Source organism: Eleginops maclovinus, chromosome 13 (assembly GCF_036324505.1).
Source record: "Eleginops maclovinus isolate JMC-PN-2008 ecotype Puerto Natales chromosome 13, JC_Emac_rtc_rv5, whole genome shotgun sequence".
NCBI classification, from domain to species: domain Eukaryota; kingdom Metazoa; phylum Chordata; class Actinopteri; order Perciformes; family Eleginopidae; genus Eleginops; species Eleginops maclovinus.
Window position 1 is genome coordinate 3,272,405 of NC_086361.1, and position 23,133 is coordinate 3,295,537.

The following is a 23,133-nucleotide window of genomic DNA, read 5'->3' on the forward strand; positions in this document are numbered from 1 at the left end:
TCACAGAATAACATCCGACCTCATCTCTAACGAGAACAGGAACCTTTTTTAAATTTATTTTTAGCAATGACATATTTTTGTGGTCGATGAACACTGATGTTATTTTAAAAAGTGAGAACATACTGTTTGCATCTTTCCATAAATGTAAATACTATGATGTAATTGGAAAGTAGTACATGTTTAGAAGGCCAACGCTTTATTCACTGACATTTAGAGTTAGAAAAGGACACATTATTTTAAACACGTCAGGAAGAATAAACATTGGTGAGAACTTGAGATGGCTATTCACGCTTTTATCTCGTCCCAGCTTGACTACTGCAACTCTCTGTTCTCCTGCCTCAACAGAACATTTATAAACCGGTTACAACAGGTCCACAATGCTGCAGTCAGATTACTCCAAAACAGTGACGTGCGGTGAAGTTCATGGCTGGTGAGGCACTGACGTCATCACAATCAGATTTGAACTGGACTCACTAGCACCCACTGCCATGAGGCAGGAGAACTGCGTGCCTCACCTAGTCTCTCTTCGCAGCGGTTTTGCTCAGCACAAGAGACACGTTACAGACATACAGTTGACAAAAAACACTGTATATTATATACACCAGCTAAAGTATGGAAATTAGTTAATATAGCCAGAGTGTTTGAACATTTTAATAGCGACATACAGACAGACAGCAGTTACAGTCTCACTGTATAGCATGTCAGCAGGTTGGTGCCTCACCGAGCAGCCGTTCTCAGTGTTTGAACGTGAATATGAAAATTCAGCGATTTTGGATCAAAATAATGTAAAACTGGTGAAATTAAAAGGAAAATAACTTTATAATACAAACAACTGGATAAATATGATCATTACATTTATTTCTTCATTTTACTTTTCATGATGACAGGTGAGGCACGGCCTCACCTGCCTCCCCTCACCGCATGTCACTGCTCCAAAACGGTCCAAAAAAACTTGCCACATCACTCCGATCCTTTCCGCCCTGCACTGGCTCCCGGTCCATCTCAGAATGCAGTTCAAAGTTCTGTTTTTTACATATAGAGCTGTCCATGGCCAAGCCCCTGCCTACATTCACGACCTGGTCCACATTTACAGGACAAACCGCATCTGAAGACTCACCTTTTCAGACAAGCTTTTGCGGTGTCGGGGGAGGTGGGTTTTTAGCTGCCCCTACACTGGTGTTATTTGTACTGTTGTGTTTTATGCCTTTTATTGTACATTTTACAGTTGTTATTTTGTATTTTACTGTGTACTGCCTGTAAAGCACTTTGTACATTCGTGTTGAGAAGGGTGCTATATAAATAAAATTGTACTTACTTACTTACTAACATTTTATATGATATTCTTCAAATAATATGATGTTGTTTGGCCGCTGTGGTTTGTCAATAATACGTTTTTCTGTGTTTGGAAAAGATAGTGGTCAGTAAAACTGACACTACTACTTCTAGTAATTTACGAGACATGACATGAACAGGGATGCCTGAGTTTAAGTCTTTTGGATAAATATGCAATATAGGCCAATGATGTGGGTTCATTTGGTGGCACCCAACCTGATAATATGTTCATCTGTGTTGCTTGAGGTTGCAAAAGCAGGCTATATAGCATGGTGATAAATTACAACAATTCAGAATTTTATTTCCTTTAATACAGTAAAAGAATGTTAAGAAGTTACATATTTCTTAAAGAACACAACATACCCTTGTTTTCTCACTTAAACAGACTAAAAGTAGGAGGTTTATTTAGGTTTTAAACTTTTGTTATGTGGTAGTTCGTCTTTGGGAAAATACACTAATGTGTCCTTATGTGCCCCTGACTGACAGGTACCGTGTGTTATAACTTCCCCTTCTTCGTCAATTAAGAATATAACATACTAGAGCCAGCAACATCCACAAACTCTAGCGCTTTAAAAAAGAAAACAAAGTTCATCTGTTGTAACGTGGTGTAGCTTTTATGTTTTTGTTGCAGTGATGAGATAAGCTGGACAGGCCTAGCGCTCATGTCGATTCAACGCGGACCCGGAATTCCCTCACGTCTATTGGTCTTTTTCTCCTGTCTATCAAAATGTACTGTTTCGATTCGGCCAAATCACCTTTAAACTCCTCTCTCTGCATCAACATCAACAATAGGCTGGCTGGCGTCCCAATTGCAGTCTTTGAATCACCTCATTGGTTGTTTGCCCAGTCAGTCAGACATTTCTTTGCCGTCATTGGCTGATCTGTCACTAGTAGGTGGTAACTTTCGGGAAAATGCATTTCCTTGTCTGTCATATGCGAAGCTAAGGGAACAAGAACCGATTTATCGTCAGGATAAAATAAATATACCACTTTTATAACGGAAGAAACACGACAGGCATTTGGATTATACATGATATACAGCCTCAATTTGACCCAGGTAGCTTAATGCTAAATTTAGCCGCCCTATCGCGTCAGTGTTTGTTAAGCTAGCTGTTATCACGTCGCTATCTGACTGCAGCCCCCTGCTCTCCAAACACACTGCCTTTGTGGCTATGAGTACGGATTTACTTTCTGATTTGGACAGTCGTTTCTTCGCTGATAACCTCCTGACAAGCGAAGACTGGGGTGAGTTTACGTTTAATCCCTTTTTTGATGCAACACATGTGTTAAAACCATACAAAGCTAGACGGGTGTGATAACGGGCGTTTGTGGATGCCCCACAGCAGTGCTCAGAAGCTGGGGAGTATAAACTGCGAACCTCCCTCCCCCACAGAAAATCTCCCTTGTGAAAATAAGGGTTTTATTTAACAACGAATGTATGAAACTATGCAAAAGATGCCCGGAGCTCGCGGTTGCAGTGTGTAAGTGTGCTTCCTCAGTCAGCAGACCCGGATATGCCTGTTTATCTTTAACACGGTGGGGGGAAACCAGATCACACATTTTTAGAAACACTTGTTTCTTCTGGTCTGTTTTCTTCCTTTAACTCTGAAAGACCCGCAGTTTATTGTCTTGTGTTGCTTGTTAAAACTCAGTCATTACACAAGCATGATTTCATGATCATAATAACGAAGTGGTTATTTTGAGATGCATGCGAAAATAACACAATCAAACTGAATGTGTTTGAAACATTACTCCACACTCAATGTAGATTCAGCAGGTTACTGCTTGTTTTAATATGAACCAACAAGGCATGGAGCTGATACTGTATGTCCATCATGTTTACATATTAGATACGATCCAACTGATTATCATTGCACAGAAGTACTGAGACAACCAGTGATGGAAGAAGTAATAATGAATTGCTTAAATAACAGTACAAAGGTATTGACATTAATTAAAACATACTTTACCAACAGTAAAGGTAGTTATTATGCTTAATGCTCTATTTTAGAATCATATTACATTACTGGATTATGGTGTGTTAGTGTGCAATTATGAACTAATTTATATTAATGTATATACTGTTGCTGGATTTCATAATTCATGATGATTTAATCATGTATTTATATCTGATATTAGCTAATAATCAAAATCTTTAAAGAAATTAGCAACTAAAATGTTTCAAATAAATGCAGCGGTGTAAAAGAGAACAATATTGGCTTCCAAAATGTAGTGGAGTAAAGCATAAAATAGCATAAAGGTAATGGTACCTTTTTAAAATTGTAGTCGGGTACAGTACTTCCAAGGAGGACACAGGAGACAACCAAAAGCAGTTAAGCATCTAACCAGGAGTGCACAACTATTTAGTGCAGGGTAAGAGTAAGAAATATATAAAAAATAAAGTGTGGAATCAAAAATAAAGACAGAAATACAGTACACAATATGAGCAATATTAACAGTGTGTATGGATACAAAGTAGGAAGTGGAACAAAAGTAATGAGCAATATGGAGAACACATCATTTTTGACCTAATACCTTAATGTATCATTGTTATTTTAGGGTCGATAAATGTTGCTTTCGCCAAATATTTACCCGAAGAGATTTTAAAAAGGTAATGTGGATTTACAGACCAAGTGGGTCAAGGAAAATAATACAACCGCCGGTTAAATTCAAGAAATGACATACAATTTCTGTAATGTGGGAGGTTTTTGAACGCCAAAAGATGCAATATTACAGTATTTTCAAACTCTTAAGACAAGATTTAGTCTCATATTATAATTTTACCGAACCTTAAGTGCAGGAATAAAGAATATAAAAGATTTTGTGCAGCGTATATAAGTAATGCTCATAAGTAGCCGGTAGGATAAACAGCTGGAGGTATGATAGGAATACTGTGTATGGACAGTCGTAGCTATTCTATAGGTTATACAGGATGGACGGTAGTACAAGTGTGTTTAGATGAGAGTGTTTTATGCATAGTAGTAGCTTTTGGTATTCAGAGTACATAATAGGAGACAAATCATAATGCTTCATTTTGTGCAAACCAATCAGAGACATACAGCAGTGAGAAATAACCACCAGCTGCTGTCACTGCTTTGTTTCTACATTTGGTGGGCGAACATTGAGATTTACAACCTCTGGTGTCTGTTTTACTGTTCGGTTGTTCTTTGAGGAGATTAGAAGAAACTTGAATGATTCCCGTGAGAGACGTGGGTCAATGCAGCAGCAATAGGGAAGGTACAGATGGAGGCCAAAACACAATGGATATTGACAGCAAAGAAGAACACTGAGGGTATTTGGGAGGAAGAAGAAACCTTTAAACAGGTTGCACTTGGCTAGGCTGTATCATGTCATTAATTATCAACAGATTTTATGACCTTAGAAAATTGACAGACATTTATTACCTTTTGGATTGTTTTGCCGGCAGCTTGTACGATTTTAATAATAATAATATTGGAAATGATTAGATTATAATGATCTGTTCTTCCCTTGGTGCTGTTGGTAAAGGTGGAGCTAATTGTATTTACTTTATAATACTGGATAGCTAACGTATGATGATTTAGTATAGCTTAGTTAAATATATTTAGTTTGAAATATCAATCTAAATCTGCAAAATGTCATTAAATAACAATATTATCTTCAGAGATGTGAAATAAAGTATCTTAAACATTGGAAACTCAGGTGAAGTACACATAGCTCAAATATTTTTCAAATTACTAAACTACTAACTACTTATTTTTAAATCAATAGATACATTTGTTCATGCAGTGTTGTGAAATTTGAATACTTGATATCTCGAGTACAGAGCTAATATTTGCTGCTACACCAGTGGTTCACACCTGCTCTCTTGGACAGGATGTGGGTTCAATAAAGGCCTCCCTGTTTGTCTCAGTCTCAAAGTCCGTATGTGTTTTTTCATCTCTGCATCATCAAATAAGGCAAAGCAGGACTGGAGTCAGACAGGGTCATGGTGAAGTCCTCTATACCGTACACTTCTTAGAAATACCTACATTTTTTATCTGTAATTTTGATGCCATATAGTATGATTTAACAAATGAACTAGGCATTTAACCCTTGTGTTTCTCCTGGTTCAGGTCCCATCTTGAATGCTGTGCGTTAAATTGAACCGTCACATTTTTTAATGTGATTTGTACTTTAAATGGGCTGAGCTACAAATAATAAAGTTTCAATTCAAATTTTAAATTAATATAATATACATATATTTAAAAAATATATATATTTATATTATATTTTGATTTAAAATATAAACTACACTATCAAAGTAGTAAAAAAACAAACATAAAATGTTCAAAAAGTAAAGCAACAAATGCAGGAGGAGAAGCTTCTGAGAAAGAGAGTCCTAAATGATACATTTATTACCAATGTACAAATGATTTATCCTTTATTTGATCACAAATACATTTTCAGTTTCTTGTTTATTAATAAAATAATTATTTGCAAACTTTAACAGTGTTTTAATACCTCCTGCAACATGCCTGAATGATCGATTGAGTTTAAAATACTAAAACTGGTCAATTGTTTGTCTGTTTTAACTTATCCTTTAAGTCTTCTCCCATACACTTTTATTTTTAAAAATGAAAAGCTGCTTTTGTAAGGAAAACCTTGAACAGTGATGAAGAACAGCAACCATTACTTATTCAACCTTCGAGTCAATTGTCCTAAACATTTTTTAATGTCTTCAGTGAAACATTAAAAAGGTCCGAACCTAAAAGGTAGTAAAGGCAGACTGCTCGTGAATCCTGTATGTGATTTGTAATTTATTTCTAAGTGTGTTTTATGAGTACTCACACACATCCTCAATGATCCAAACAATGTATTGTAATCCTGTAACAAAGGCTCGCTCAATGGAATGCGGTTGTAGCTTGGTTGTCCATCATGACACAAAATATGGCAAAAAAGAACAGTACAGTACTGAATCATTTTTTTAACTTGGGGTCATATTACCGTGTCTGTAAAGCAGTAACGTGTGCATTTGATTGTAAAGCTTTATCATTGTTGCATAAACCAAGCACCTCATAAACTTCAGATTTTAAAACAAAATAAGTTCCAACGCCATCAAAGATTGTTGGGCGTTTTACAGCCGCGGAAACAATTAAGAGACCACTTCAGCATTATCAGTTTCTCTTGTTTTATTTTGCATAGACATATCTTTGAGTTGGATGATTTAAAAACAAATGTTTTATTGTATTCTATAAACTACTGAATTGTTCTCTGTGTTGGAATTCAACAGACCCTGGACTGGCTGCCATACATGTAGAGATAAAGATTGAAATTTGGAGTGCTCTCTTATCTTTTTCCCGAGCTATGCCAAGTTATGCCATTTCCTGTTTGCTGGAGAGAGGAGAGATTGTCCCAAAACGTTCTGCTGTATTCACCCCCTCCACCTGAAAGAAGGGAGCCCCGTTCAGCTCCGTCATGGAGAGGGAGTGCGTCGGAGGTGGTTTGGAACGGGGCCTTAATCACAAACCCTCTTTGGTCCGACCAAACACCACACTTCCTTCTCCGATGTTATGTGATGAAGTGTATCCGTCTCATATGCCATACGTACTTCACTAAAAAGTATTTGCAAAATTCATAAGCGCTACCGGCCACTGCTTCTTCATGCACCACCATTGCCATAGCGACCTCTGTTTGGTGGCGTTTGACGTTAAAGAGTGGAAAGGGACAGAAGGAAAAATACAACTAATACTTAGAACCCTCTGGACACTTTCTCCATTAGATATCATTGTAGCTGGCTTCTCTCGTGCATATTGAAATGTTGAATAATAATAACTTTCCCTCTTCAGATGCCTGTCTGTACCAGTGTGAGAGCATGGAGGAGGGCGAGGACGCTGACTTCAGCAGAGGGGTGAAATACGAGTGGTCGGTACGTACAGAGACAAAAAGAAAGTGATACTGTTCAGAGCTCTGGTTTCTGTCCCGCACTGAGAGGGAAACCGATGCTCTGCCTCGGCTACAAACACTCCAGTCATTCAGTGACACAAATGAAACACTCTATCTTTGATTTTGGACTCTGAACTATGTTCTCTTGTGGATGTTTTTTCTCACCTTTGCATAAGGAACCTGCTGATAACAGTAGAGTAACAGGAACGTGTTATCTGCAAAAGAGCCCTTATACATGCTGCAGAATAACATTAATCTCATATCCAGGGCTATATTCTTCCTCTGTGCTCATCTTGAGGGTTTAATAATATTTGATAGTTTATGGGCCCCTCTTTTGGAAATATGATTATGATGAGGCCCTTCTAAAGCATTCAGCCACTTAAAAAAACACTCCTGTACTCTACCTCTGCTTGCATACTCCTACAGTACATACATTCTTTGAAGCGTTGTCCATCATTTAAAGTGAAACTTCATTTGTGTTTTTTTTGTTTTAACAAAAGGAACAAGTTGCTTCAAGAACGGAGTTGTTATAAGTGTCCCTCAGCATGCATCTTCAACATTTTTACTGTAACTACAGTCATTGCTTCCCATAGATAAAAAAAATCGCTTCTCTGCACAAACATGGCAAGTTAAGCCTGGCAACAATTAACCACACTTCTACTCACATCTCGGTATTTTAGACGTTATACAAACTTTTAAATGTAAAAAGTAACCTATTCAAAATAATGTAGTGAAAAATAATTACAATATTTTCCTCTGAAATGTAATGGAGTAGAAGTTTAAATCAGTATGAAATTGAAATACTTAAAGGGGCCCTATTCTGCTCATTTTCAGATTCATATTTGTATGTAGTGTCTCTCCTGGGACATGTCTCCATGCCTTAATGTTCAAAAAGCTCTTTATTGTTCTCATACTGTCTGTGCTGCAGCACCTCCCTTCACCCTCTGTCTGAAACCAGAGCCCGGTCTGCTCTGATTGGTTAGTTGCTCAAGCGCTTGAAATGTCCAGCCCCTTAGCCTATCACATACCATGTGATTGAGATCTAGCCAATATAAGCTCCCTTCGATATTTGCAGGCCAATTGAAGACCATTTACATGCACAAAAACCTACAGCAAAGACAAAAATACACTAAACGCGCTATGGGGCCTCTATACAGGAAACAATTATGAACAATTACTTTATTAAAAGTAAGCATTGAGTATCAATGCAGCATGAGTATTCCAAATATTTATATATTTATTTATATTATATATTATTGTGTAACAGCAGCCATTGCTTTTAACAGATTTTCCCAATGTCCTTTCTGCACAAAATTGGCAAGTTTAGCCTATTAATTAACAAGAACCGGAAAAATGTTTTGCAACAATTATTGTGCTCGTCACATTGCAGTATTTTACATAGTTTATACTAGATTAGTTACATTATTACAATTTTAGCCTCTGAAATGTAGCGGATTAGAATTATAAAGTAGAATGAAATTGAAATCCCCTTTTTTAAATTGTAATGATGGAATATTGGTCTGTCATTGACCTTGTGTTGGCAGCAGCATAAACACTGCAGTTAACCCCCCCCAGTTAGTTTAGATGAGGGGTCAAAGGATAATCAGGCTAACTCTGTGAGATGGGTTAAAGTTAAACACACACACACACACACACACATACACACACACACACACACACACACACACACACACACACACACACACACACACACACACACACACACACACACACACACACACACTGATTTATCCAGCGGTTGTTTTGCTACATTTTCCGCCTGACTCTCCCTCCTTCCTCCCCCCCTCACAGTTTGACAATGACCTCGTGCTCACCCTCGATCCTGACAACCCCACGTCGCCATGGCAACACCTTGACGACAACCTTCTCACAGGTAACAGACCGGCCTATCACAGGCCTTCAGTGGAAACCTGAAACTAGCTGCGTCAGTGTTTTGCTTTAGAGTCAAGCAGGAGATTTTTCCTCCTCACTGCTGACCCAGCAGTGAGGGTGGAACACATTTAATAAGATTAAAAGCAGCAGCAGTATTCTAAGACTACTACTAACTATATATTTTATTTTAAAAATGTTGTACCTGGATATATCAGAATGTTGTCAGATCCCATGGAAAGACCAAAACCAACACTTTCTCAATGTTATGCTACTTCCTGTCTGTCTCAATCAGTTCTAAGCCAATTGGCGTCTGCTCAAGATATTAAGAAACATCATTTTTTAATTTAAGGCACCTTACCAATCAAACAATCAAAAATGAGTTCCTTGTTTCAAAGTCCACAAATGTATTTTTTGTTAAACATCATTTATAAACGTGGATACAAGCGGCCGAAATGGGATTTCTCCGCAGGGTGGCTGGCATCTCCCTTAGGGATAAGGTGAGAAGTTCAGTCATCCGGGAGGGACTCTGAGTAGAACCGCTGCTCCTTCGCGTTGAAAGGAGACAGTTGAGGTGGTTCGGGCACCTAGTGCGGACGCCACGATGGATGGATGGATGGACCATTTATAAATATCTCATTATTCTTTGTGTAAATATAACCATTCAGTTATGTTTCAACTTAGATAACTGCACAATGAGAACCAACCCTTATATCCCTGTAGGGTTTTATCCAAGCATTTCATCATTTTATACTATATTTATTGTTTTTCACTGTCTTAAAGTGATACGGCTGAAAGTCAGACTGTTGCTTCCACAAACTTTTTGTTAGATGAGGTACTTATTTAATGAATTAGATTGTTTTAGTACCACACATTTTGGTGGGAAAATGTTGTTAAAATAGTTTTCGCAAATGAAAAGTCCCCATTCCTCACAAACACTCCATCTCCAACATTAATCTCGATAATGTTTATTTAATTGTAGACTGCTTCTCCTCGTGTTATGCCTTTGCAGATGTATTATTATTTTAGTAAGCCTTACACGCTTATATCTGAGCCTGGGTTTGGCAGTCAGAAATCATCTCTCTTTGTCATTTTTCTCTGAAGGGGAGGCTCCTGTGATAAAAAATGAAATGACCATCACTCAGCCGTTACCAGTGGAAATGTGTAAGTTTTCCGAGTTCTAATCTATTTAACAGAAACAGATGTGCTCACAGCCTCAGTGTTTCACTAGTTGATGTGTCTGGTTGTGTGTCCAGTGTTCCAGGTGAAGGCGGAGCCTCCCTCTCCTGCATCCTCACTCAGTTCAGACTGCTCTGCAGCGTCCCCAGACCCACAGGTGTGTGTTAAATAATAAGTTTCATATGTATTTGTCTCGTATTTCATCATAAACATTAATGAGTGAAGGTGTATTTACTCTCTGTAGGCTCATGCAGAACAGGGAAAAGTCAAACACGACTCGCATATTCTCAAATTTAAGTGACAAATCGCAAAACAACTGCAACTGTGATTAAATCAACCCAGACTATTCTCCTGTGTTGCACTCTTAAAGGATTTTAAACTACCAGAAAAACAACAAACATGTCTTTTCACATTTCAAATTTGATAATTGGAAAGCTTTAAGACTTTTAATGTGAAAAAGCTGGAGACAAATGTGAGGGAATCATATTGAATTTATCAAGAGATTTTAAAACGGTTTTAACATGCTGAAGTTTTTAAACCTGTATGAACTTGGGAAATAAATATGTATTTATAACAATATAAATAAGTGAATATGGATATTTACTGTAAATAATGTCTCTAATACAAGGGTCTGAAAAAACCCTACTACAATACCATCATTGATAAATGTCGTAGTATTTCTTTGCATGTAACCAAACATAAGACATCATAGTGTCGTCATAGAGATTAGGGTAATAAATCATCATTGTATAAAAATCTGATTGCGTCTCCACTTCCAGATCACAGTTAAAGGTGAAAACCCCCCCACTCCTCCCTACATGTACGGAGACGTCCTGTCCCCTCCACTGGGGACCTTGGAAGTCACCGTGGCAACTTCGGCTGTACCCAAACCACAGACCCAGCTGCAGGCGCCCTTAACAACACAGATCCCAGCAGTGCTCAGCGGGATCCAGACGCAGGCTTCAGGTAGCCTCACACACCCACATGTGGTCTGTTCTTCCTGAGCGTTATAGTTCAGGAGGGGAAGTTTCAGTTTGAGGTTCTGTTTGGAAACCAAGTTCTCAGTTCTGCCTTCCTGCTGCTTTAGCATTCTGCAAAATACAACACATTGTTTGTTGTAATAAAAAAGAAAGGAAATTAATATATATATATATATATATATATATATATATATAATAATTTATTAAAGATTCAAAACGAATACAAAAGGCACCCCAAAAAAGGTTATAAGTTTAGTTTACTAATAACACTCTTTCACATGGTCATAAAATGACTGTAAATCATTTTTAATTTAAGGTAACCAGGTCTGGAGATGGTGTGGAATAAACAGAATGTTTTGAATAAGTTTTAAATATAATTTGTTTTGCTCTTGTTTAGCATTTGTTCATAATAAGTCATGTTCTCTGTATTGTTACCATGCATCTGTTACGGCATAGAACGCTGATTTAAGAGCCTAATTATTGCACCTTTATAATATATATTTAGGCATATCTTTAGCCTATGGAAAAGTTGAATGGGTTCCATGGGAACCTTGCTTTTTAATGAAGTGAAAAATCTATAGGGCCTGGATAAATGTCAGAAAAGGAGTAAAGCAGCAGCAGTAGTAGAAAGTCTGCACAGGATAAATTAAAATAACAAATTGTCTAAACTAAAAAAACTTTGTGCACTCATCATATGAGAACTTGAATTTGCAAACCAAATCCTGTAAGTCCTGTAAACATGTCCACACACCGGGGATGCATCAGTCCTACGGCCAATACACATGACTAACCCATGCCAGAGTTTCACTAATAAGCTTCATGCTTCCCATTGTGAAAGTGACAGCCATCATTCATGTTTCCAAGGCAACATTAAGTCTGACATTTTCTTATGTTGTTAAACAAATTACAACCAATAAACAAAAAGATATACTTTTACTTAATTAATATCTGTGTTAAGCTAGCATTGGCACTCATTCTACCTCGTAACAGTATAAAAAAATGAGAAATAGTCTGATTGGGGCATCTTCAACACAAAGGCAGTGTGATTTATCTCAATATATCTTAATAAAGTGGCTCTGCTTCCTGATTTTAGGAAATATGTCCAAACAAACGTCTCTAAATTAAGGGATATTTTTGTTTCTGTCTCAAGTTCTGCCGGGTCCGGCCACGTTAAAGGCCAACTCCATCCTGAGCACCAAACATCCCATCCAGCCCAGACCGGTGTGTGTCTCCAACCACCCCGTCACCCAGACTCCCACAGCACCCAAGGCCCTCATCCTGCAGGGCCTCCCCTCCATGGACCAGAGCAGACCCGGTAAACCGTCTTTGTGTTTTATATAAATTCATTCAATTCAGATTCAAAGGCTTTACTGTCATATGCACAGTAGCTCCAGTGTAGTCAGCAGCGACGAATAACTTCCATTCAAATAAATCTCCGAGCATTCCTGACCCCCCCTCTTCCCTCTTCCAGTGGTCTTGTCTCAGTCCGTCTGCCTCGGTTCAACTCCGGCCATCGTCAAAATGGAGCCCGTGTCCCCCGGCATCCCACAGCACTGCCCCAGCCCCACAGCCCCGCCCTGCAGCAAACCCATCATCCCTGCGACCACAACGTTACCTGGCAACCACTGCAACGATATTGATGTGAGTAGTCTGGATGTTGAACCTCTATAGTCGAATAAGATTATTTTCTCATTATACCGGAGTGGAATTTACTTTGAACTGTGAATGCTGTGATTGCAAAGCATAGCTGCCGTGATAGTTTAAAGTCCTGTTACGTGTTCACATTTTAAATGAAGTCTGTAGCTGAAAGTAAACGGAAGCAGTAGCATTTAAATTAGAGAATTTAAAGATTGCTCTAGTTAGTGTCATTGTAAAACAAAAAGCTTAATATTTTAGAGAGTATACCATTTACAAGTAAAGTTTGATTATCCTTAAAGAGCTGATCCGTTGATAACGGTGATTACCCGGTCGATACCGGAATACGCCGCTACTTCCCATGATGCTCACTGAATTTTGTTGAAGCAATTTATGGCAGTTTTCTGGGATTTCAATAAAATTATGTTATCTTTGGTTTGATTAGTTCTAAAATAGAAGACTTAAATTGGTACTTAATTCAAATAAACACGTTTCTTGTTTTGGTGAAGAATGTTTAAAATAGTAAAAGAGTAAAATGCTTGCCTTGATTAAATAAAGTAATTGTTAAAGTCATTCAACGATGAACAATGAAATAAATCAAGGTAAACTAAATGTATTCAGCTTTGGAAAAAATAATCAGATCCTTTTCTCAACTAAAATTACTCATTAGCACAATTTTTCTAAAGGTGCGAGACAAAGTGATCTCAAAAGGCTTTCCTAGATCAATGCATGTTTTATCTTTTTTTAAAGGATTTATGTTCCTTTCTTTCTTTCTTTCTTTTTCTTTGTCTATAATGCCTTTAGTTCAATAGTATTTTATTTGTTGGATGTTTGTGTTGGAAGAGTTAAAAACGTTGACGCTCTCAACAACGCCGTGAACCATTATGATCTGGTTATGAACTGATCTGGTTTCCGGTAGGGATTGGGTAGTGACAATAAGTTCAATGGTTTCTGTGACTAAAAGAATGCAGAAAAACTTTATGGATTGTTTATATATATATATAGTTGAACTAGAATACGCAATTGAACTTTAAAGGTCTCCTATTATGCTATATTTTAACAATATATTGTAGGGCAATATCTATACAAAACTTGTGTTTTGCTCAAAATACCAAACAGATCCCCCATTGTAGCATGCCTCATCCCCCTCTATTTCAGCCCTGTTCCTGAAGTGCTGATTCTGTGACTGTCGCTTTAAATTTGAGCTGAGCTGAAGCTGGCCACGCCTCTTTAGAGCATCATGCAGCTCTCTGTCTGAAGAGAGAAGTTTCTAAGGAAGAAACTCAGCTAATTGCTGCCGTGATTAAACCCCATATTATGTTCCAAACCACATCCAGCATTATTTCTGAAACACTTCTCAGTGTTTACCACTAGAACAGAGACATTATATGTATTATATATACAACAACTCTAAGTCCCTCCTGCAGACATCCTGCACAGACACACAGAGGTGCTGCGGAGGGGATTCAGCTCGCGACTGTATATGGGGGACGATAGGTTGGGACGTGTCACGTGGGCTGGACGTTGCCAGGAGTTCAATGTAAAGCCAGCCCACATTTCGGTTGTGACGTCATATCAGCAGCAAATCTGGATCAGTTCGTTTGTACCCCTGTTTTTAGAGATGTGGGTAAGGAGGAAAAGAGAGAGGGACACTTTATGAGTCCTTACACCAGGGACACATATTGATGTATAAAAGACCGCAAAAAGTACATTTTGCATAATAGGGGACCTTTAAGGATAAAATTGTAAGGATGCACCACCGGTAGAACAAACTCATGGAATTCAGAAGTATTTAGCCCCAATCATGACAGAAGGACCAAATTGCTTTTGAGCTTGTCTTAATGTTCGCATTAGATCTCACCTACTATGACTCTCAGGAGTAAGAAGTGCGTTCACTGTAGGTACAGCAATGTTTCTTCTGTCAGTTCTGTGATTTAAAGAGAAACACAGTGGTATGTTCAGTGCAGCTGGTTCAGTAACATCCCCCTGAAGCCCTCAGTGTTTCACCTGACACCTCTCACACTGTGATATATGAGGACTCAGCGACCTCAGGGTGTAGCGTCACATAAATGCACCTGTAACCCTCTCTATTTGTGTTCCTCCCGTGTCTTTTCTTCTCTTCTATCCTTCCTTCCTCTATTCCAACATCCTGATCATCCTCCCTCCTCCTGTTCTTCCTCCTTCTTCTCTCCCCCGCCTGCCCCTGCTGCAGATGAAGGTAATGAAGCGGCAGCAGAGGATGATAAAGAACCGGGAGTCTGCGTGCCAGTCCAGGAAGAAGAAGAAGGAGTACCTGCAGAACCTGGAGGGCCAGCTGAGGGAGGCCCAGCAGGAGAACGAGCGCCTGCGCAGAGAGAACCAGGCGCTGAGGGAGAGGCTGGCAGGCAAAGAGGTGAGGGAGAAGAGCCAGGGAAACCGTGGTAACACTGTACATATACAGCGCCATGTACTTTCCACACTCGAGAAGTAGTCTTGACAAAAACTACACTTCAAAATAAATATTTCTTTGTGTACATGTAGGTGTTTACAGGCCTTTACCAACATATCTTGACGGACATTGTATTGGGAGAACAACTTTCACAACTCTTTGTACTTTTCTATAGATTGACGTGGCCGATAGAATGCCAATAGGATGCTTTTTGACCTTGAAGTTAATAATTGTTCAACAACTCTCTACCTGAGCTGCTGTTGTTTATGTTAGCCCTGTCTCCGGTTCTCTGCTGTCGGTGTTCTAGTCTAGTGTAACCGGAGTTTGAGCAGATAGTGCATGGCTGCAGTGGAAACATGAAAAACTAGTTTGAAATCAGGGACCTTTGTGGAAAAGTGCTAAAAAAACAGGGCTGAGATGATGGCTTTCTGTTCCTTTTGACATTGAAATGTCAGTATTTTCCTCACATTATTATAATAATAATAATAATACATTTATTTTATAAGCGCTTTTACCGGTGCTCAAAGTCGCTTTACAGAGGTTCATAAAAAAAAGACAACAAATAAATAAAGTAAAAGTCACATTAAAATCAGGCAATATAACAACAATCACACAATAAAAGCCAGTTTGAAGAGGTGAGTTCTTATGAGTTTCTTGAAGGTGGTGAGGTCAGTGTAGAAAATGACAACAAACATTAATCATGCCTAACCTCCCCGTCCTCTAACCGGTCTCACTGCTTATACCCAATGTTCCGCAAGAAATGCGTCTTTGTATTTTGAAAAATAGAAAAAACTTGATTTGAATATGCAGCATTGGTTAACATGCTGTTTTTGCTTTTCAGGGCAGTGACTCAGCAAGCAACAAGCGAGCCGTGTGTGTGATGGCCGTGCTGCTCTTCATGACCTTCAGCTTCGGACCCGTCAGGTATCCTGCACACTTTGTATCCAGCGTCTTAACCCCTTACTGCTTTTTCATGCCTTCTTAAGAGTTACTTTTGTGGTCAAGGAACAGCTACTGGCCATAAAGTGACTGAAAACATGCCAGAAGCATCTACATGTTGAAAGAGAATGTTCATTCATTCATGTACATACTCCCCCGCCAGGATATCAAAAGCTGTACAATGCTACAATGACTCAAACTATAATCCTCATCTCATTAAATCTTTCAATTCGAAGAGTAATTTGAGCTCTGTGTCTGCAGCATCACAGACAGGAAGCTGACGGGTCTACAGGACGGGGTGGTGTCGTATACAGGCCGGAGACTGCTGGAGTTTGAACAACAACAGAAACAACAACAACAGAAACCCCATCAGCAGCAGGCAGCCGCCCCCCCTCCCAGCAGAGTGGAGGACAGGACAGAGCTGGAGGAGGAGGCAGGGGACGAGGCTCCAGAGTCATATCAGTTCAGGTAAACATCTGATTAACAACACTTCATCTGTTCTGTGACAGTTAGTCCATTTAAGAATAAAAATAAAAGATATAAATGTGATGATAAACGTAAGAAGTGAAAGTAAGTGTGCAATAAAAAGATAAAATAAAGATATTCATACAAACCTCATCAGTTAAAGTAAAATATCCAATAATAGATCAAATAGAGTAAATATCTTTTAATAAGTAAAAGGGGTTTTAAAGGGATTTAGTTGCTGATGATGAAGAAAGTCCTGAGCCCAGTCACGAACTGATATTGTTCAGTTCATCTACTCTACTAACAGTCACAGTGTCTGAGTCAATAAAAAACATGCATTTTTACAACAAGCAGAACTCTTTCTATTTTAATAAACTCAATTCCATAATTTCAACTAGGGCTGGATTTAATTTAAAGTATATTATCTGTAGTGAATGAGAACGTTTTATGTTCAACAAGTTCAATAAAACAAAAGGGACAAAAGTAGGAAGTCCCAAACAAGATCAATCTAACAGTCCTTTCATATTAAATATCCGTCAGAGAGTCTGATAAAATACTTAATTTAGTCTGAATGACACAGCTGCACACTGAAAATAAAATAGGATAGAACTTAATTCCTCCCGAGATCATAAAATAATAATAATATGAAGATCTAAAATATTAGCTGTTTAATCTGAACAATTATGAGCTGCTTGATCAAACTTCTGAAGTTAAGAGTCCTAAATTACTGATCTGATTTTACGTGGTAGTTTTACTGGGGAATGATCCTCTAGAGCAGGGGTATTCAACTAAAATTCACAAGGTCCAGTTAGAGAAATTTCCTCTAGCAAAGGTCCGGAACATCAAAATGTCTAACTCGCATTATGAATGAGTGTGATATACATTAGCTGTGACCTAGTAGCTGTATCAACGTCTGCATATTATCAACAGCTGACTGTCTCATCAAACAAACAAAGTACAATTCAAAAACAACAATATTTATTGTCCCTTGAACTATACAGGTATACAGAATAATACTGTAGATATTTATAATGTTCCACTCGGGCTGCATTTAAAATAAAATAGAGAAAATAGCTTTTGAAAATGTGTGCATCTTAAAAGAGCTTACTTTTAGAAAGATTAAATAAAGAGCAGCAGCAGCAGCTTGAGTTCCCTTTCTTTGTTAATGTTTCACATAACACTTAACAGTTTCAGCCAATTATAGAACATATCAGTCCGAACACATCATAACAATTGAACAGTTTTAAGGTTTGTCTTTCTGTCCCTCTTATATTCCACTCCCTCACTGACTGTCTTTAGTTCAGTGAGAGGACTGAGCTCTAGCCTGTCCAGCCAGGATTTTAAATCGGGGCTGAAATGGTGTCAGCGTCTTCTCTCTCTCTCTGCCACTAACTCATCTCTCCCCTCACTCTTCTATCCGCCTTCTCTCTCTATCTGCCGCTAACTCGTCTCTCCCCTCACTCTTCTCTCTCGGTCTGCCGCTAACTCGTCTCTCCCATCACTCTTCTGTCTGTCTTCTCTCTCTGTCTCCCGCTAACTCATCTCTCCCCTCACTCTTCTCTCCGTGTTCTCTCTCTGTCTCCCGCTAACTCATCTCTCCCCTCACTCTTCTCTCTCGGTCTGCCGCTCACTCGTCTCTCCCATCACTCTTCTGTCTGTCTTCTCTCTCTGTCTCCCGCTAACTCATCTCTCCCCTCACTCTTCTCTCTGTGTTCTCTCTCTGTCTCCCGCTAACTCATCTCTCCCCTCACTCTTCTCACCGCCTTGTCTCTGTCTCCCGCTAACTCGTCTCTCCCCTCACTGTTCTCTCTGTGTTCTCTCTCTGTCTCCCGCTAACTCATCTCTCCCCTCACTCTTCTGTCCGTCTTCTCTCTCTGTCTGCCGCTAACTCCCCTCTCCCCTCACTCTTCTCCCGCTGTCGGCACCAGTTAAAATGGAATTGTCCCGTCAAAATGAAAATCCCTTATTAATGTATTGATTATAGGTCTGGGTCCGTATAAGTCGGCGTCAGGGTCCGGACACGGACTGCGGTCCACCTGTTAGTGAAATATACTGTATGTAGTTCATTACCCGCCGCCGCAGCCTTCAGGGCTGTTTTTCCTAGAAAGCAAAGAATGTAACTTCCCTGGGGCCCTCCCCTCTCACCGTAAACCCAGGTCCACCACACTCGCATTATAAATTGAACTGGAAAATAAGTAAAGCTGGCTTTTTAAGTTTTAGGTTTGAACACCTTTTAATTATTTGATATAACAGTGCTTTTTCCCAGTATAGGCGTACTAAATGATAAGAGGGGTAATAATGGAAACAATTTCACAAAATACCAGAACCAGAGGATAAAAATTTAATTTATGGGTTACTGTTTTTTATTTTTAAGCAATATTTTGACTGGCCCGGTTGCGTAAGTGGAAAGTACGATCTGCTGGCCCGCAATGTTTAAATAGTGCTGCCGGGCCAGTGAGCCATTATAATATCAAACCCAGTAATATATATTTAAATTAACAAAAGAAGTTAAAGTAAAAACTCCAATAAAAGATTAAATACAATAGAGTAAAATATTTGTATAAAGCTAAAAATGTAAGAATATCACAGTATGTACAGTGCTGTATCAGTATATGTGAATACATGATTATTGTGCACAGGGAGACAAACTTGGTAAATGGTAAACACACACACACACACACACACACACACACACACACACACACACACACACACACGAAGGTTGAGAAGTGTGCGATGTTGGCTAAATAATGCTGCTCTTCAAGCTGCACTTAATATTTAAAGTGATTAGTCATTAGTTAAGCTCATAAAATAAGAGAGCCTGGCTGAGCTCTTTACTAACTGCATCTTTTGTGTGTAAGAAACTCCCCATTGGTAAGGACGGCATGCGACGCACAGGGTGTTGTGACTTAGTCTGGTTTTTAAATCAATAGCAAAGTTCCTGTCTTCTCTTACTACATGAGCGGCCAGTGAGCCTGGGTTTCCATTGTACGCGGTCCTCAAACACACACTCAAAGGAAACTGTCCCTGAATGACTTTAAAACACATTGCAATATGACATTTCTGACATTTATTGACATTATATTAAAAACAAGAGACAAGTTGTTGTCAGGCCAGAGGCTGAAGCTGGTCGTAAACCATGTCTTCAATTGTCAAGGCAAGTGCAGCACACCAGTCTCTTCCAGAAAGAAGGCTGCCTGGCGTTCTCTTTCTCATTCTAGGAAAGTAATACACAAAGAGAATCAGTACAGGAAGATAAAAAAAAAAAAGTTATTACTTTTAAAATTCATGAAGGCTCTGGACCAAGAAGCCAGATATATAAATACAATATTTCTGATGCTTTGATATCCGAGAGAGAATCAAGGGAAGGAAAAGAAGGAAACAGAAGAGAAATTCAACATTGATAACACCTCTCTGCTGGTCTAAACCAACATCTTAAATCCTATCTGATCCGGTCATGTCCACTCTCTTCCTGGGTACTGTTTAACGTGTCTGACTAATCAGAATATAAGTGAATACCTACCTTTGAGAAGATACTGCGGAAGAAGTGGGAGAAGGGATTGCTGCTCCTCTTTGCCTTGTTCTCCTCCACATCGACTGTGTTTTTGCTGAGACGCTCAGAGTCAGGCTGACACTGCAGCACAGAGATCTGGCTGAGGGTTTCATCATCCTCATCATCAGAGTCGGTAAACTGATGAGCCGATGTTATAGAGCTGGTAGAAGACAGAGATGACTCACTACTGATAGCTCCTGGTGTCTGGTCCTCATCCTCCATGTCCACTAACACTAGCGGAATGGACCTACTAGCAGCACTGCAAGATGTGGTGGAGGTTGTTTCTTGAGAACAGAGAGAGCCCTGTTTGTCCTGTCCTCTGCTCCTACATGTCAAGCCAGCACTAGCCAAACTGACGGGCTCATCTAAATGTTCCTTTGGCTGAGTCTTTCTCCTGCGCCATATACTGAAACTTCTCTTCCACTGAGACCTTTGTTTCTTTCCTTTACCAGTATGTAGCCTCATGACCATTGTCTGGGTAGGCTCGGGGACCTCCAGTGCCTGGGTAGGCACAGGGACCTCCACTGTATTTGGATGCTCAGTGACCTCAGGTGTCTGGGTAGGCTCTGGGACCCCCAGTGCCTTAGTAGGCTCAAGAACTTCCAGTGCCTTAGTAGGCTCAGGGACTTCCAGTGCCTTAGTAGGTTCAGGAACCTCCAATGCCTTAGTAGGCTCAGGGACTTCCAGTGTCAGGGTAGGCTCAGGGACCTCCAGTGTCTTAGTAGGCTCAGGGACTTCCAGTGCCTTAGTAGGCTCAGGGACTTCCAGTGTGTTGGTAGGCTCAGGGACCTCCAGTGTCTTAGTAGGCTCAGGGAGCTCCAGTGTCTTGGGAGACTCAGTGACCTCCAGGATCTTGGTCGGTTCAGTGACCTCAAGTGCCTTAGTAGGTACAGGAACTTCCAGTGTCTTAATAGGCTCAGAGAATTCCAGTGCCTTAGTAGGCTCAGAGACCTCCAATGTCTTTGGAGACTCAGAGACCTCCACTGTGTTGCGAGGCTCAGGAAACTCCAGTATCTTGACAGGCTCAAGGACTTCCAATGAATTGGCGGTCTCTGTAACCTCACGTGTCTTGGGAGACTCAGAGACCTCCAGAATCTTGGTTGGCTCAGTGACCTCCCGTGTCTTAGTAGACTCAAGGACCTCCAGTGTCTTGTGAGACGTAGTGACCTCCCGTGTGTTGGGAGGCTCAGTGACTTCAAGTGTCTCGGTAGGCTCACTGACCTCCAGTGTCTCGGTAGGATCAAGAACTTTAAATTGCTTGGGAGGCTCAGGGACCTCCAGTGTCTTGGCAGCATCAGTGTACTGCAGAGGCTTGTCAGTTTCTTCAAAATCACCCAACTCTGTCTCCAGATCTTCTGGAAACAAGTAGCTGTGGCATACTTCAGAGATCACCTGGTTAAGATAATGATTTTCAGGGGCATTAACCTGCTTGGGAGACTCAGGGACCTCCAGTAACTTGGGAGAGTCTGGGACCTCCACTGTGTTGGCAGGCTCCACCATCTCTAATGTCTTGGGAGACTCAGTGACTTCCAGTATCTTGCTGTTGGTAGGCTCAGGAACCTCAACTTTCTTGGGGGGCTCAGTGACCTCCAGTGTCTTAGCATGATCAATGTACTGCGGTAGTTTGTCATTCCCCTCAAAATCATCTTCCTCTGTCTCTAGATCTTCTGGAAACAAGTAGCTGTGGCATACTGCAGAAATCACCTTGTTCAGGTCTTGATCAACTGGTGGGATCATTTCTGAGATCTCTGAATCACTGTCGTAACACCAAATGTCTCCATTGCTCTCCTCGCTCATGGTTGAATGGGACCATGGGCTGATGATAGGATAATCACAATTCATCAGATCACCAAGATACGCAAGACTCTGGTCAAGGGTTTCAGAGTCAGGAATGTGATCTGATGGGTCTGAGAACACAGGAGAGATGGAGAGTTCTTCCATGTTCTCCTCTTCGCTGCCCATGTTGTCTGAATGAGGAATCTGTGGAGATGTAAAACAGTGTTCTTGCTTGTTTTCATTTACTTATAAGCAGATGTGATTTTTGGACACACTAAAACTTTATACATGAACTCGTCGCTGCATGCATTTCCTTTGTTCTTTCTAATATTTAGACTAAGGGTGTGTGTCCAGCAAGGCGTTTTTTCCTGGGCCGGTGTTTTTTTTTTCAATGGGAGCGCGGCGTTAAAGAAACATATATAAACATATATATATTTATATATTTATCTCTCTCTCTCTTATCTATTTATTTCTATAGATAGATATAGATATAATATATAATAGTTAAAGAAAGTAACGAGTATAGCAATAATATATATAATATCCGCGAATTCTGAGAAAAAGTGCACCACACCTGACAGCGAAATCAGAACTGCGAAAATTCTGTATCATAGCAACAAAAATGCCGGGCGCTTTCAGAATAACGCCGGCGTTTAAACGCCTTGGTGGACACACGGCCTAAGTGCATTAAGTTTACTTGTTCTACAATCTGCTATATAAATACAATTAATTAAACCGTAAGATGTTTAGATCACTTTGTGATAAAAATGTCTTGAACAATGTAACTGCTGTAACTTCACCCTTTTATATTCAAAATGCCTTAGGCTACATCATCACATATTGATTTCCATCACTAATCATGTCTTCATCACTCTTTATAATCTTCTAACTGTGCCAAGTAACCTCTAAACCAGTTGAAGCCTCTTTAAGGTGCCTTTACTTACCTGCCTGTTTTCAGGCATTTTCAGTTTGGTTGACTTTGTCTTTCTGTTCTCTTATTCTGAGCTTTCTTTCTCTGGGGTTTCTCAGTGAGAAGGTTGTAATACAGTGTG

At 39.7% G+C, this 23,133-nt stretch overlaps 1 protein-coding gene across 2 annotated transcripts in view; it reads left to right on the top strand.

The window, feature by feature from the left end:
• Window positions 1-2,251: 2,251 nt before the first annotated feature.
• The window catches only part of atf6b (activating transcription factor 6 beta), a 31,871-nt gene continuing 10,989 nt past the window's right edge, over window positions 2,252-23,133 (top strand). For both annotated transcript variants that reach the window (XM_063899277.1, XM_063899278.1), the window contains exons 1-11: window positions 2,252-2,577; window positions 7,140-7,219; window positions 9,049-9,130; window positions 10,231-10,290; window positions 10,383-10,462; window positions 11,085-11,271; window positions 12,436-12,600; window positions 12,757-12,926; window positions 15,133-15,312; window positions 16,190-16,272; window positions 16,549-16,755. In XM_063899277.1, the coding sequence (XP_063755347.1) occupies window positions 2,505-2,577; window positions 7,140-7,219; window positions 9,049-9,130; window positions 10,231-10,290; window positions 10,383-10,462; window positions 11,085-11,271; window positions 12,436-12,600; window positions 12,757-12,926; window positions 15,133-15,312; window positions 16,190-16,272; window positions 16,549-16,755 (1,367 nt within the window). In that variant the 5' untranslated portion in view covers window positions 2,252-2,504. The remainder of the gene's footprint in view (window positions 2,578-7,139; window positions 7,220-9,048; window positions 9,131-10,230; window positions 10,291-10,382; window positions 10,463-11,084; window positions 11,272-12,435; window positions 12,601-12,756; window positions 12,927-15,132; window positions 15,313-16,189; window positions 16,273-16,548; window positions 16,756-23,133) is intronic.